The sequence below is a fragment of the Colletotrichum truncatum genome (assembly GCF_014235925.2).
Source record: "Colletotrichum truncatum strain CMES1059 chromosome Unknown Contig_0003, whole genome shotgun sequence".
In the NCBI taxonomy this organism is placed as follows: Eukaryota; Fungi; Ascomycota; class Sordariomycetes; order Glomerellales; family Glomerellaceae; genus Colletotrichum; species Colletotrichum truncatum.
In genome coordinates, this window is record NW_027222400.1 from 5,898,679 (window position 1) to 5,911,583 (window position 12,905).

The following is a 12,905-nucleotide window of genomic DNA, read 5'->3' on the forward strand; positions in this document are numbered from 1 at the left end:
AAACAATCCGAATTTAGCTTGCTTTTTTCATATTATAATAGCCAATGTGAATAATCTAATCAGCGAGTTGAGGTTGTACGGCCATCAAAATCTCGGGGTAGTTTCTCTAACAGGTAGAATAGTCCCGAGTATCATGACTTTAGACGAACCATATTTGATGAGATAGTGCTGTTATTGCTTCTGATTGGTTGTTAAGATCTCCTGCGTAGTTACCACTCGGGTCCGTCCTTCGCCGACTCGATACTATCCATCCGCGAACGGGTCTTTCATTGAAACCGTTAGCCGAAAGACTGTCTTCATCTGATATAAAACACATATATCTGCCTCCAACTAGAATGAGGGGGATGGAGTACACATCACTTTCAATCTTCTATGCCTTTTCAAAATTTCTGCAATCCATTCACAATGCCAGCATTCACGAAAGCAATTCCGACCAGCATTCTCATATTTGGGGCTTCGGGTCACATCGGTCGGCCGTTGACCGAATTTCTAACCCGGGAGGCGCCCACAATCAAGCTCCGCCTTGCCACGAGCAATCAATCCAAAGAAGAGACACTTCGAAACGCATTTCCCAACGCCGAAGTCGTTCAAGCCAATTACGCGGACTCCGCGTCAATTTCGGCCGCGGTGGCCGGCATAGAGGGTGTCTTCATCATCACACCTCCGGGGCTGGTAGAAGAAGGCCCTATGACAAACCTGGTGTCTGCTTTGAAGCAAGCCAGCAGCGTCATTCACATCATCCGCTTTACAGGTCTATTTCCCGAATTTTCACCATCACGCATACCTGCCACGCTCGGCAGAGGATCTTTGCCGGTCGAGCATCGCGTCGCCAAACGCGTACTTGACGAAAGCGGTCTGCCCGTTACCTATGTCAATTGCGGAGCCACTTTTATAGATAACTTATCAATCCAGATGCAATCAGTCCTGGCGAAGAACACGCTAATCTGGCCGGAACATCGTGTGCCGTTCTTGGATCCAAGGGATATCGCAGAAGTTGTCGGAAGACTGTTTTTGTCCGCCAACGCCAAGCACATCGGCGCCTTTCATACTATGAATAATGGCCAGGACCGGCTGAAGTTTGAAGAGCTAGCTGGCATTATCTCCGAAGTTTTGGGAGAGAAGGTCAACTATGACGGGAGCTTTGAGGCGTTCTCTGGGTTCTATGGCCCTTTCATGGGACCTCACCTTGTGCAGGAATTGTGGAACTTCTTCAAGTTTGAGGAGGCCAATGAAGAAATTTGGGCTTTGAATAATTTTGTTGAGAGGACGATTGGAAGGAAACCTACCTCTGTGAGGGAATGGCTTTTGGAACACAAGGATGAGCTGACGCGAGGACCGGGTGATCTTAGATGGGCTGCAAACTAGGCACAGAAGCTCCCAAAGAAAGGGTGATTAAGGAATCTCTCATGTATGATGTGGTCAAATAAGGGTGACTTATATAAATCTTTTAAATCTTATCATGCAATTTTACCTCTGGTGAGTTCCTGACCGGGCTCGCGACAAGAGAAACCCTGGATACCCCGACAACTTGACATCCCCAACGTGGGGTTAGTTGTTCCACCATGATTGAGAGAGCCGTCTACCAAACGAAGTGAATAACGTAAATGAGATAGCCCAGTTATGGACTATCGGGGCGGTGCTGCACGATTCTGTTGCTCGTTTACGTGGCAACCCTCAACAGGTAAGAAACGGCCACATTCAATGCGGTGTCTGTTGAGTAAATCAGTGCATGTCGTTGATATTCTCAGCGGTAAACAATTTGCGCCTGTGCCAGAACTGGAAACAGGACATGTTTACTTGTATGATATTGTCCGTTTACACCCCGCAAGGAAGAATTAAAAAAATAAAAAAGATACGTCAACATAAATCCCCACAGCCGAGCTCCAGAATTCTGCCTCACTTTTTACCTTGGCGGTATAAGTGCCCAGTTTATTATTGTGAACCCATGCTGTTAAGGGTTGGCAACAGTCGTCACTAGTGGGACTATACGATTAGCAGTATCTGGACAGCAATAAGCACTAAGCTGCTAGGAGGGGTGGGAGGCTAAACCGAGGCACCCGGCCGATCTTTTGCCTTGACCAAGACGTTGCACCCATGCTTAGCGCTTACTAGCCGTGGAAGACGAAAGCGATGATATAAATGAGGGGTTGTGACGGCCGAAAATGCTTCATCCAACGTAGAAACTCGTCTAAGCTAAGACAAGACGACTGCTCATACCCATCAGCCATGTCTACTATCGATCACGCTCAAGTACCGCCCGTGGTTGTCGTTGTCCCCGGGTCATTCGCGCCGGCCAAACTCTACGATACTTTTACTGCAGTTTTGCGGAAGCATGGTATTGAGTCTGAGGTGGTTGACACCCCGTCAGTTGGCATCCGAGAAGGCCTAGGCCCTCAGTCCATGAGTGACGATGTGGCTGAGATCGTCAAGGTGGTGTCTGATCTCTTAGAAAAGGGAAAGCAAGTTATCTTGTTGACGCACTCTTACGGTGGTATACCCGGAACTCAAAGTCTCCAGCAACTATCTCGGGTCTCGCGAGAGGCAGCAGGCAAGGCAGGAGGTATCGACAAGATCATCTACTTGACAGCCATAGTACCTCCGGTTGGCGTGGGCAACTTTGATTTCTTGGGCACCAATGTCCCTGATTTTCTGACAGTTGATGTACGTAAACTACCTTGTAGTGTTTTCTCTGCTCACATGTTACCGATGTAGGACGACTACATGCGCATTACTCCCGAAGGAACCGCATCTCTGACGTTTTCGGACTTGCCGCCCGGTCAGGCGTTGGAGGCTGCAAAGCAAATGTCCGAGCACTCTACGCCAAGCTTCAAAGAGAAGCTGACGTACCCTGGATATAACGATGTCGAGGTCCACTACATCGTGTGCGAGGAAGACCGGCTGGTTCTACCAGAACACCAACTCGCAATGGTTGAGTTCCTCAAGGGATCCACTGGACGGGATATTAATGTGCACAAGCTGCAGAGCGGGCACGCACCTGTTGCCAGCCAGCCTGAAAATTTGGCAAAGATCGTGGCAGAAATTTGTGGAGGAGCTGAAAGCGTTTAGAGATGGACTGGAGATTGGTGTCCAGATGAGCGCGTGGTCATGTTTGATATACCACACCGTAAAATGTTCATTATCATATGTTCGATGAAAGCGTCATGCAGACAGTTCACTGGATCTTGCCTTCGATCTGTATCCTGCTGATAGATTTCGAGCCTCCGTCTTTGTTGAATTAGGTACGTCGAGGTATGTCAACTTCATACCATCCTACGCCAGCATGGTTTCCAATTTGGGCACGTCTCACTAGTTCAAGTGTCTTTGAATATGTTCGTTTCCGGTAGGGATCAAGCTAAACCTAAATCTAAATTCATCTTAGTAGCTAATCACGATTGTCGGCCTTAACCGTTTTATTGGACATGTCGATACCAAGAAGCACAGATGGTCATTCACCCTCGAGCATACTTCATATGTTGAACAAGGTCCTTTTCAACAGTCTCTAGGTTAGCCGAGCTCAGTCTGCTTATCGGCAGAAAAAAAAAAGGTCAGTCATGCCGGGTGTAGATTGTACAATTTCTGGAGGTTTATGACATCAATCCTGCATACAAAAAGCCTTTCAATCTTGACACGATGATTAAGAAACAAAAGTTGTGTGTATCCCTGACAATCTTCCGACCATGCTTACTTATTTCAAGACCCATCTTGAATCCTCAAAGCTGGGACCGCGTTCCACAGAGCAATCGCATCATCGCAAACCTATCATTCAAACGAACCCAGTGTCGGGCATAACCATAGCCACAAACATCAAATTCATCAGTTAGCGTAACGCAACTTCACCGGAACACCATCCCTCGGCGCCATGGTGAAGTGAACGTCCTTCCTCGGCTTGCCCTGGCGGCCAACCCAATCCATCTTGTCAAACTTCTGCAGCAGCCGCACAAGAAGGAACGCAGCTTCCGTGAGGGCAAATTGTTCTACACCAAAGTCAGTCAATCTCGCTGTCAAAATTCTCCTCACACGATGGGTTGTTAAAACTCACGTCCAATGCAGATACGCGGCCCGCCGCTGAAGGGGATATAGTTCCAGTCCAGCCTCATACCCTCCCATCTCTCAGGCTTAAACTCCAGCGCGTCCGAAGACCAGATGTCCTGTCTCCGATGCAGCACATACGGCGCAAAGTTCACCGTCTGGCCCTTGGGGACCACGATAGGCGAGAGCCCATCCGGGCCTCCGCCCCTCGGCAGGACCGTGTCGCGGACGGCCTTGCGGAGGTTCATCGGGACCGGGTTGTATATTCTCATCGTCTCGCGCAGGACAAACTGCAGGTACTGGGAGTCCTTGAGCGTGGCAAAGTTGATGTGGCTCGCGTCGTCGCTGTAGGGGCCGAAGTCGTTGATGACGGACTCGCGGAGCTTTTCGAAAACATCAGGGTGCTGCGCGATGAGCAGCAACACCCAGGAGAGCAGCGTGGCAGTGGTATCGCGTCCGGCCAGGAGGAGGCCCAGGATCTGGTCTCTCAGCTCGTACTGGTCGCGCGTCTGTTCGACGAGGGCGTCGATGAGACTGTACTTCTCCGACGAGGGCTTCGCGGAGCTGAGGGCGAGCTTCACGTAGTGGCTGACGTACTTGCGCATGTAATCCACGGCCTTCTGGCCTCTTTTCACGGGCGCGAGCCAGTAGAGCCCCTGGAACCGGACGCGCAGGGTGATCCACATTTGCGCCTCGTGGAAGGCTTCGGCGAAGGTCATGTCGCTGTCGTCCTGGTCGGCCGCCATGGCCGTCGCGGCGCTCGTCTCGGAGGTCTTGCCGGTGGCGGCAGCCATCTGCGACTCTACGCTCTCTCCGAAAAGGAAACCCGTGGCGGTGTCGAGGGTGAAGCGGAAGAGCAGAGGCATGATGTCGATCTCCACGGCGCCGTCGCTCTGCTTTCCGGATAGCTGCATAGCCTTGAACAGCGACTGCACTGCCAACTCCGTCTTTTGCAAGTCGTTGATGTTGTCGCGGGAGAATTGCGGTCTGAACATTGCTCTGGAATGCTCCCAGAACGGGCCGTCTGCAGTGAAGATGCTGGTTCCCAGCAGAGGGCGGAATTGCTCGATCCTCAACTCTCCCAAATCGAAGTCTTTGAACTTCGTGGCCAGGATGGCCTGGATGTTGGCAGGTTCGACGGTGTGCAGCGTCCTACGACTAAAGAAGCCCGGCATGGTGTATGTGGGCCCGTTGGTCTGGTAGTCCTTCTCGAAGATGTCGTCGATCAGGTCACCTCCGTTTTTGCCATTTTCGAGGATTCTCCATAGGAACCCAATGCCAAATGGAATGTTGGAGGACACATGTTTTGGGAAAGTAGCGTTGTTGGCTTTGGCAAAGCGCTGAAGGCGGTGGCGGCCGAGGTAGTACGCAACGGCGTAGTAAAAGATGCACAGCGGAACAGCGTATGCAAGCGTTGCAAAGGAGAGCAGCGCCATGATGGGCAATATTCAGTCTGATCGACTGTTGTTTTCTGCCACCAAAAAACACTCTCTGGGTCTCGGGGCTGGCTACAGGTTTTGTATTTCCTCTGAACCCTTTCCAGGGTGTGGGTTTGTTGGAAGGTCATCAAGGGGTTGCAGTAACCCTGTTGGTCCCCATCTCCCTCCTGGGGTCTGCAGGTTTGCGCACTCTCGGGCTTCTTCTTTAGCCTTAGTGAAACTCCAGTTTTCTCTGCTGCTCAGCAAAAGACAAGGGCGGTGTTTGTCAGCGATGTAACAGGGCCCGTACGCAGATCTGATGTCTTTCTCATGTCGTCCCCGTCGTTCTCGCTATCGGTGTTAGGGAGTCCGCCTAGGGCGTGCTTAGCGAACTAGGTGCAACTTTAACGTTAAAGACATCTATTTGAATAGGAATAACCATATCCGCTACGGTGCTCCTGCGAGTAATGAATCGTCGGCCGTGATTGAGTGAGAGTTCGGCCGAGGTAACCTAGGTCTGTGGGCCGCGGTTGAGATCGAGCCGTCTGGGAGTTGGCTCGATCTAGCCCGCGGGGCAGGGGTAACGTGGAGAACGTCACAATTTTAGACTCTGGCGATGACGGTAGCCATGCCTTGGTAAGCGAGTCGTTTGTATGGCCCTTGATAATCGACATGACTCAAGTTGCGTTCATCTCAAGGCGGGGAATGGCTCTGGCACCGGTCAAGAATACTAATCACAACCAATGCCGAATCTGTGTGACAGGTTTTTCAGAATCGTTTGAATCAACAACTGTCCAACAGACGTAGGGTCTCCTCGGACACGTAGTGTTACACACTTCAAGGCCAGACCCTCTCGGACATCGGAGTATTGTATGAATATAGCAACTCCTCCACAAAACTGGAGCACAGACGAATATCTCAGAAGTTCCCACCAATGGAGGCTTGCTAGGAGTTAGTTGCGGTAGATTTCTACAACATCCAATGGAAGGGTGGCCGAGTTGGTTATGGCGCCAGGTTAAGGTCAGCTTAACATCTGTTTCCTGGCGGGGCAACCCGCGCGAGTTCGAGTCTCGTCCCTTTCATTTTGCTTTTGTTAGTTCGACCTGAACAACTTGTTTGGCTGTTTTACTGTAAACAATCCATATCTATTGGCAGAGGATCTTAACCAAAAAATGATCAACTGCTTCAGCTGATGATAGTTTCACAGGACACTACCGGCTCAAGAAGGTATCTCTATCTGCTGAACGTTAGCTCAGAGTATGTTCAAATGTCGCTCGTCCACAAGACATCGCATAGCGTGGTTTCTAAAACCGCAACGAACGTTTGAATAATGAGCTTTTTCCATCATCGCTTCCATGAATGTGTTTCGGCATTTCATGCAAAGTTGGCGTAGACACAAGAGCTTATATCGGAGATGATCACTCATCGTCCGAGGTTGTTCACGACACTGCCAACCATGACAGCAACCTCCCTCTCCCAATTGCCTTCCACTCTGCCCTTCCCCTTCAGAGCACTAGGCATCTGGCATCCCTTAACAACACACTCCCTCACAGCCTCACCCACATTCGCCCTATTCGATCGAAGAGTTCTCGCCGAGACTCCACCTCTGTTGACAATTTCCTGTACTCTGGTGCCCAAACTACCCGCCATTGTTCTCCAAAAGTAGCTTGGCAGGCTGCCCGTTTCGAGGTACGCAAGCAGCGGCTGTAGCATGTTTGTTTGCTTCTGGGGCGCAGTGATTAGAGGATGCGCTGGCAGTTTAGTCGATTCGAGGACCAATTCAAGCGCAACGATATTTTGGCATCTCGCCGAGATTTCAGACAAGGTCCTATCCAGGGTCGGCAGCTGACTCAAGGATCGCGACAGCGACGCGATTGATGACTGGAGCGCAGAACGGAAATACACCTCCAGAGCCTGCAACAGCAGGGTCGGTGTCCATTTCTCGCCCTTCATGGCAGGCATGGGTGAGAGCAAGAAGAGGGTTACCATGGCGGACACGGTCCTGGCCTTGGTTTCCTCACCCTGTGAAAAGGTGGCCGAATTCGGGACCGCAAAGTCGCGGATGATCTTCTCAGCCGTTTCTTTGACAGACCTCTCAATTGGCGCAATAACGCTGTCTCTCAGAGTGCGAATCGCATCCACCCTGGCCAGTCCGTGTCCTTCCTCACCGGGGGCAGTACGGTCAAGCACATCGCGCAGGGAGAGGAGGGTGTGCGAGCACCGTACAAGAGCCCTGTGATCCTCCTTCTTTCCAGCAGCAGCAGCAGCTGTGCTAACGCTTCCACTCGCAATCTCTGCGTGCTGCACCTCGAGCTGGCGACCAAGCTGGAGACATCGTCCCACAGAGCGACCGAGCTTTAGTGTCTCCCACAACCTTGTAGCCACTTGACGAACCTCCTCAGCCTCAGCATGCTTATCGATGACTTCCTTCTCCAGTTGGCGGTAGCTGTCGTTTAAACTTTTGATCTGGGCGTCGAGCTCCCCGATGATGCGTTTACTAGATGCTGTTTGCTCTTCGGTGTATTTCAGTAGCGGCGCCGCAGACTTTGTGGTCAAGAGGTCAATGTGCGAGTCAATCTCCTGGGTATCGAAAAGAACCCTCGAAAGCGGGGTGGAGAGGTCGAGGGGTGCATCGTTTGGATTGTTAGTCGCGAGAACGAGTGTATTAGCAAAGGAGGCGGGGTTGAAGTCGGGAGACAGGAAGGTCTCATAGTCGATATAGGAGGCGTCTTCTGGGTCGTGGGTCGTCATGATGGCTTCTGGGGAGCCATTGACCGTATGCAGCCGACACAAAGGGTGTTTCCGTCGTGGTGGTGCACAAGGCTAGGTGGAACTGGAGCTTTGAAGCTGCAGATGAACAACCCAAGCTCCAAGTGTCCTGTCTCGGGAAGAGAACGGTACGTACCGGTGGATGAGAAAGCTGGGAGGACGCTTACATAACACAAGCCCCGGATTATGTGGCTGGTGAAAACGGGTGCAAGATCTGATGTGGCTAAAAGGTCTCCACCGTTTTTGTTTCTCCCCAGCCACACTCTAATCAGCGACCAACCTGCCCGGACCACCTTTGGAGCGCCCGATGACGCTGTGCGCCACTAAACCAACAATGGCCGTAAACAGTCAGCAAATGGAACTGCGGGATATTGTTTCTCTGCCGATTGTTTGTCACCATCATCTCTACTCTGGTGTTGTTGTTTTTTTCGTCCGGAGCTTCGGCATCTCCACTTTTTGACGCAAAAAACCACTTGACAAACAACCCGACCATTCCGCATGGATCAGGTCCTCTCCCGCGCATACCAGGCTGTCTCTCCATCTCCCCTCTCTTCCTTTACTACTGTGGTAAAGCGTGCCTTTATGATCAGCGAAAGCGGGTACTAATCAACTCCGTCGTCAAGGTACGCTGACTTACCTAGTGTATTATCCGACTAAAAATCCATACTCCGCCTTTCCGAACGTTCCATACATACCGATACCTATCATCTTGTAATAATCATAATTTCGCCATCATCTTTTTGATTTTTCTCTCTCTCTTTTTCCATCCACCTCATGTCGCCCGTTCTCCCTTTGTCTCTGAACCTGCGAAGCCTATCCCTCTCCCCCTCGTCAGCAATGTCCTAATAACCCCCGCGCCGACCTCGTCTTCTCAATTGACGATCGCGGACATTCGACGACCATCGTCATACCTCCGGACAACCCGGCAGCAACCGCCACAATGCATATCAACTTCGCTCACCTCTTCCACCGCGACCTGCTCCCCCTCCCCGCTGGCGCGAACGATTCCGACACCATCCTTGGCGGCGTTCACTTCAACCGTACCGTCCTCAACTTCTGGAACTACACCCTCTATTCCAACGGCACCATCTCCAACGGCTCGAATTGCTTCCTTACAGAGCAACCTCATACCCCCGTCTACCTGTTCCCGAATGGCTCCTTCGTCAACTCGACATGGTGCTACGACCCCGTCCGTACTATCGGTCCCCGCGCAAAGGCCGGCGTGGGAATTGGTGTGATTTTCGCTGTCGCCCTAATGCTCATTCTCGCCTGCCTCAAGAAACACGGCAAACAATATCTGCCGACGGTCAAACGTTTCTATCCCGTCGGAAAGAGATGGCAGTGGTACTACGCCATTCTCGTCTGCGTCACAGCCTTCATCAGTCTCTTCACCACTATTGATGTCGATCGCTTCTGGGTCGTCGGACTGCCCATCATCCTCAACAGCTTCTTCTGGTATATTATGCAGCAGTTTACCATGGCGCTGGTATGGGAGGCCGTTCGTCACTGGGGCAGCTGGAGCGAGCGCCAATTCATCGATCCGGATCCGTTCTCCCTGCGCGAGGGTGACAAGCGGAGCAAATTCGAGTTCTGGCTTCCGTTGTGGTATTATCTCTGGCTATGGCTGGTATGTTTCGCTCTCCATCCACCAATGCACATGCCGTCGCTAACAAGACATCTACAGAACTTCTTCCTCATCATCCCCCGCAACTGGGGCGAAATCGAGAAACAGCGCTCCCCAGATCAAACCGCCTCTCGCGCCGCCCCGAACGCAACCGACGTCCGCTTCAAAGTTGCTACCTTCTGCCTTGTCGTCTGCTGGCTCACCATCATTGTCTCCCTCCGACACTCGATCCTACACTACTACCCTCGCAACCGGGGCATCGTCAACAAGGCCCGCGGCTTCATTCGCTACCTACCATGGCGCTTTGTGCTAATCGTCCCCCTCGCGGCCTGTCTCGTCGCCTACCAGGGACTAGTTTCGTTCAAATGGGACTATTCCGTCCTCAACACCAAAGCGAACCTGGGCGCCGTCTACGCCGGAGGCTACGGTCCGGCGCTGCTGATTCTCTATATCCAAATCATATACGGCTTCACCTCCCCGAACGAGGACAAGGAGCTCATCCGCCAGCGTCGCGTACGCGGGGCCGAAATCGACCGGGACATGGGTTACGTCCCGAAGCCCGCGTGGTGGAAGCGCATAAACAGAGACGACCACCTCGTCGGCAAGATGTCCCTGCGTGACCGCATCGCGCGCAACGTCCGCGAAGTGGGCGGCGGCAACGCAACGGCGCGCGGCGTACAACAAAACATTGATGCGCAGAATGCCGATCACGAGCAGGCGGACCGCGAAATCGAGATGGGCAACATGGCCGGCAACAGCTCCACGTCCACCCCGGTACGGCCGGGCTTCGACGCCGCAAAGGGCTCGACGTTTTCCACGTACAGTGGCAAGTCGGACCGCCGTCGGCAGGAGCGGACTATGAACGCCGCAGCCGAGCTTCTCTTCCCCAACTCGGGACCTGCTCGTGCGGACCGCTCGGCAGAGCTGATGCAGGATGGTCCCCCGCCGGCGTACAGTGACGTCCAGGCCAGGGGTAGACAGTCCGACAACAACTCGGTCAACTCCTTGACCCCCGGGCAGCGGAGCAACAGCACCAGCACCGCCGTCTCCTTGTCCCAGCAGCCCCAACAAGTGAAGAGCATGCTGGATGTGTAAAAGTCTTGGAGACCAAAGAAAGGCGGAGATGTGTAAAAACCAAAAAGACATGTGACCCCTTAACCAACTCGGGGGAGCGCAGCAACAGTTTAAAGCTCATGAGCCATGACGACCAAGGGGGGGTTTATACTAGTATCTATTATTAAAGGCGTTTTTGGAGCTTACTCTGGAAGAGACATTTTACGGCCCGAGCCGAAGCAAGCAGATTGTGTTGTAGGCATAATGGTAAAATTTAAAAAAGAATATCACAAATGATACCGTATCAAATGAGTCTTTTTTGCAGCCGTCTGCTCTGTCCGAGGCGTTGATGAAAGTGACATGAGCAGCCGTTTCTCTCTCTCTCTCTCTCTCTTAGGATTCAAAACTGGCATCTATCTGTACATGCCATCCTTCGCCGGGGGCTATGCATACATTCACCACTTCTCCAGTTCCGTCCGTCCGTACGGGTGCTACAGACGTATGTATCCACGACCGGACGGGCCTCGACATGGATATATGCAGTGCATTGCCCATCTTAACCCGCGCGGCCTGCCCCCTTTTCAAACGCCGGGGACGCGATACCGCCAGTGAATAATAATAAATACCCCTGCCATCACTTTTCCAAGATTCTCCCCGACGCAATACCGCCATCGCCGTCAGACTAATGGACGAAAGGTAGGTATTCAATCAGCAGCAGCAGCAGCAGCAGCAGCGGCAGCAGCAACAACAGTGGACTTCCGCCTCGGCAACCCGGAAATCACAAGGCTATCGGATACCGGCGGCAGTCTGCAGTCTACAAAGATTACAAAGTCAACACCACATTCGTATAAGACAAGTCTCTCTCGTCGCCCTGGCTTTTGCAATAATACACCTCATTCTCACAAGGGGAAACCCGGAAAATCCTCCATCGGAACTAAAACATGGCGTTCAATCTCATGTAAGAAACAGTGAGTAAAATCAACGCAGTGGCTGTGCCAAAACTCTTCTTTCCCCCCCCCCCCCGGAGCGACAGACACACATGTGAATCGCCGCCAAAGACAACCTACACGTGAAGTCGTACGCCCATGACTCGTCAGCAGCCGTCCCATCCCCCCTCGATTCCTTCCAGATGCCACCACGGAAAGGTCAGAGCACCGGGGGAGGGGGAGGAGGAGGGGGAGGGGGGATATGTCGTTCATCCAATGACAGAAGGTATATAAACCCGAGAACAACGAATCTCGGTCTATGCGGAGTAACAAAAAAGAGTGCCATCTGGTGGAGAGGGGTGAGAACCTTTTAGCAAGGTACGACGACGACCAAGTACCTGACGGCGCTCTGCGCTAAGATTTGGCGGCGGAAGGGGGGGAGAAGAGAGGGAGAGGGGGGGGGGGAGGGAGTGGACGGGTTGTGCAAAAAAAAACAAAAAACCCGGCATCTCAAGTGTTGGTGCGGTTACATGTGGTTATGTGCCTGAATAGACCCATATCGGCAAGAGGGGAAGCAAAAAAAATAAAATAAAATAAAACAGTCCGCTTGTTAACGTTATGCAAGTCAGCGGCCTTCGTTCCTCGATCTAGGCCTCAATCTCGGCCAGTCTACCAGACTGTTGGGGAGGGAGGGGAGGGGCGGTCGTGCTTTTCGCGTAGGAGCAAAATGGTCCGGTCTGTCGCTCGGTCGGTCGCGGAAGAAGATGGATGACTGACTGCATGCTGAGTTAGCCCACAAGAGAAAGGAAATAAAAGTCCTTCTTCCACTGGCAGACGGGAACATTGGCATACAATGCAGCCACGGCCGCCACCAGTGCGTTGGCTGCATGACACGACAGGGGAGAGGGGGAATGTTCTCACGACGAGCGCCTTTGCTCGCCGAATGAAAAACAGTCTGGGGTGGGCTTTTGGTAACTGGCGGGAGTGCCAGCAGAACCAACAAGCTCCTCTCATGTGCGGCTCCTGCTTGCGACGTAGGGGAAGGGGACATGGGGGATACTACGGGGGAATCAAATAGTTCATGTG

The 12,905-nt window shown here is 52.4% G+C and overlaps 5 protein-coding genes across 5 annotated transcripts; 3 read left to right on the plus strand and 2 right to left on the minus strand.

The window, feature by feature from the left end:
- Positions 1-372: 372 nt before the first annotated feature.
- On the plus strand, positions 373-1,365 carry CTRU02_206496 (NmrA family protein; the record flags this gene model as incomplete). The annotated part of the gene is made up of 1 exon (XM_036730106.2): positions 373-1,365. The coding sequence occupies one exon, from the start codon at positions 373-375 to the stop codon at positions 1,363-1,365; it is 993 nt and encodes a 330-aa protein (XP_036578079.2).
- An 861-nt stretch (positions 1,366-2,226) lies between these two features.
- On the plus strand, positions 2,227-3,066 carry CTRU02_206497 (prolyl aminopeptidase protein; the record flags this gene model as incomplete). Its single annotated transcript, XM_036730107.2, has 2 exons — positions 2,227-2,661; positions 2,713-3,066. 2 exons carry the CDS (start codon positions 2,227-2,229, stop codon positions 3,064-3,066), a joined length of 789 nt encoding a protein of 262 aa, XP_036578080.2.
- Positions 3,067-3,813: 747 nt separating this feature from the next.
- Positions 3,814-5,465, minus strand: CTRU02_206498 (Cytochrome P450 52A2; the record flags this gene model as incomplete). The annotated part of the gene is made up of 2 exons (XM_036730108.1): positions 3,814-3,974; positions 4,040-5,465. The coding sequence occupies 2 exons, from the start codon at positions 5,463-5,465 to the stop codon at positions 3,814-3,816; spliced, it is 1,587 nt and encodes a 528-aa protein (XP_036578081.1).
- Positions 5,466-6,869: 1,404 nt separating this feature from the next.
- On the minus strand, positions 6,870-8,198 carry CTRU02_206499 (oligomeric Golgi complex subunit 5; the record flags this gene model as incomplete). Its single annotated transcript, XM_036730109.1, has 1 exon — positions 6,870-8,198. The coding sequence occupies one exon, from the start codon at positions 8,196-8,198 to the stop codon at positions 6,870-6,872; it is 1,329 nt and encodes a 442-aa protein (XP_036578082.1).
- A 958-nt stretch (positions 8,199-9,156) lies between these two features.
- CTRU02_206500 (uncharacterized protein) lies at positions 9,157-10,935 on the plus strand (the record flags this gene model as incomplete). The annotated part of the gene is made up of 2 exons (XM_036730110.1): positions 9,157-9,843; positions 9,901-10,935. The coding sequence occupies 2 exons, from the start codon at positions 9,157-9,159 to the stop codon at positions 10,933-10,935; spliced, it is 1,722 nt and encodes a 573-aa protein (XP_036578083.1).
- Positions 10,936-12,905: the final 1,970 nt, after the last annotated feature.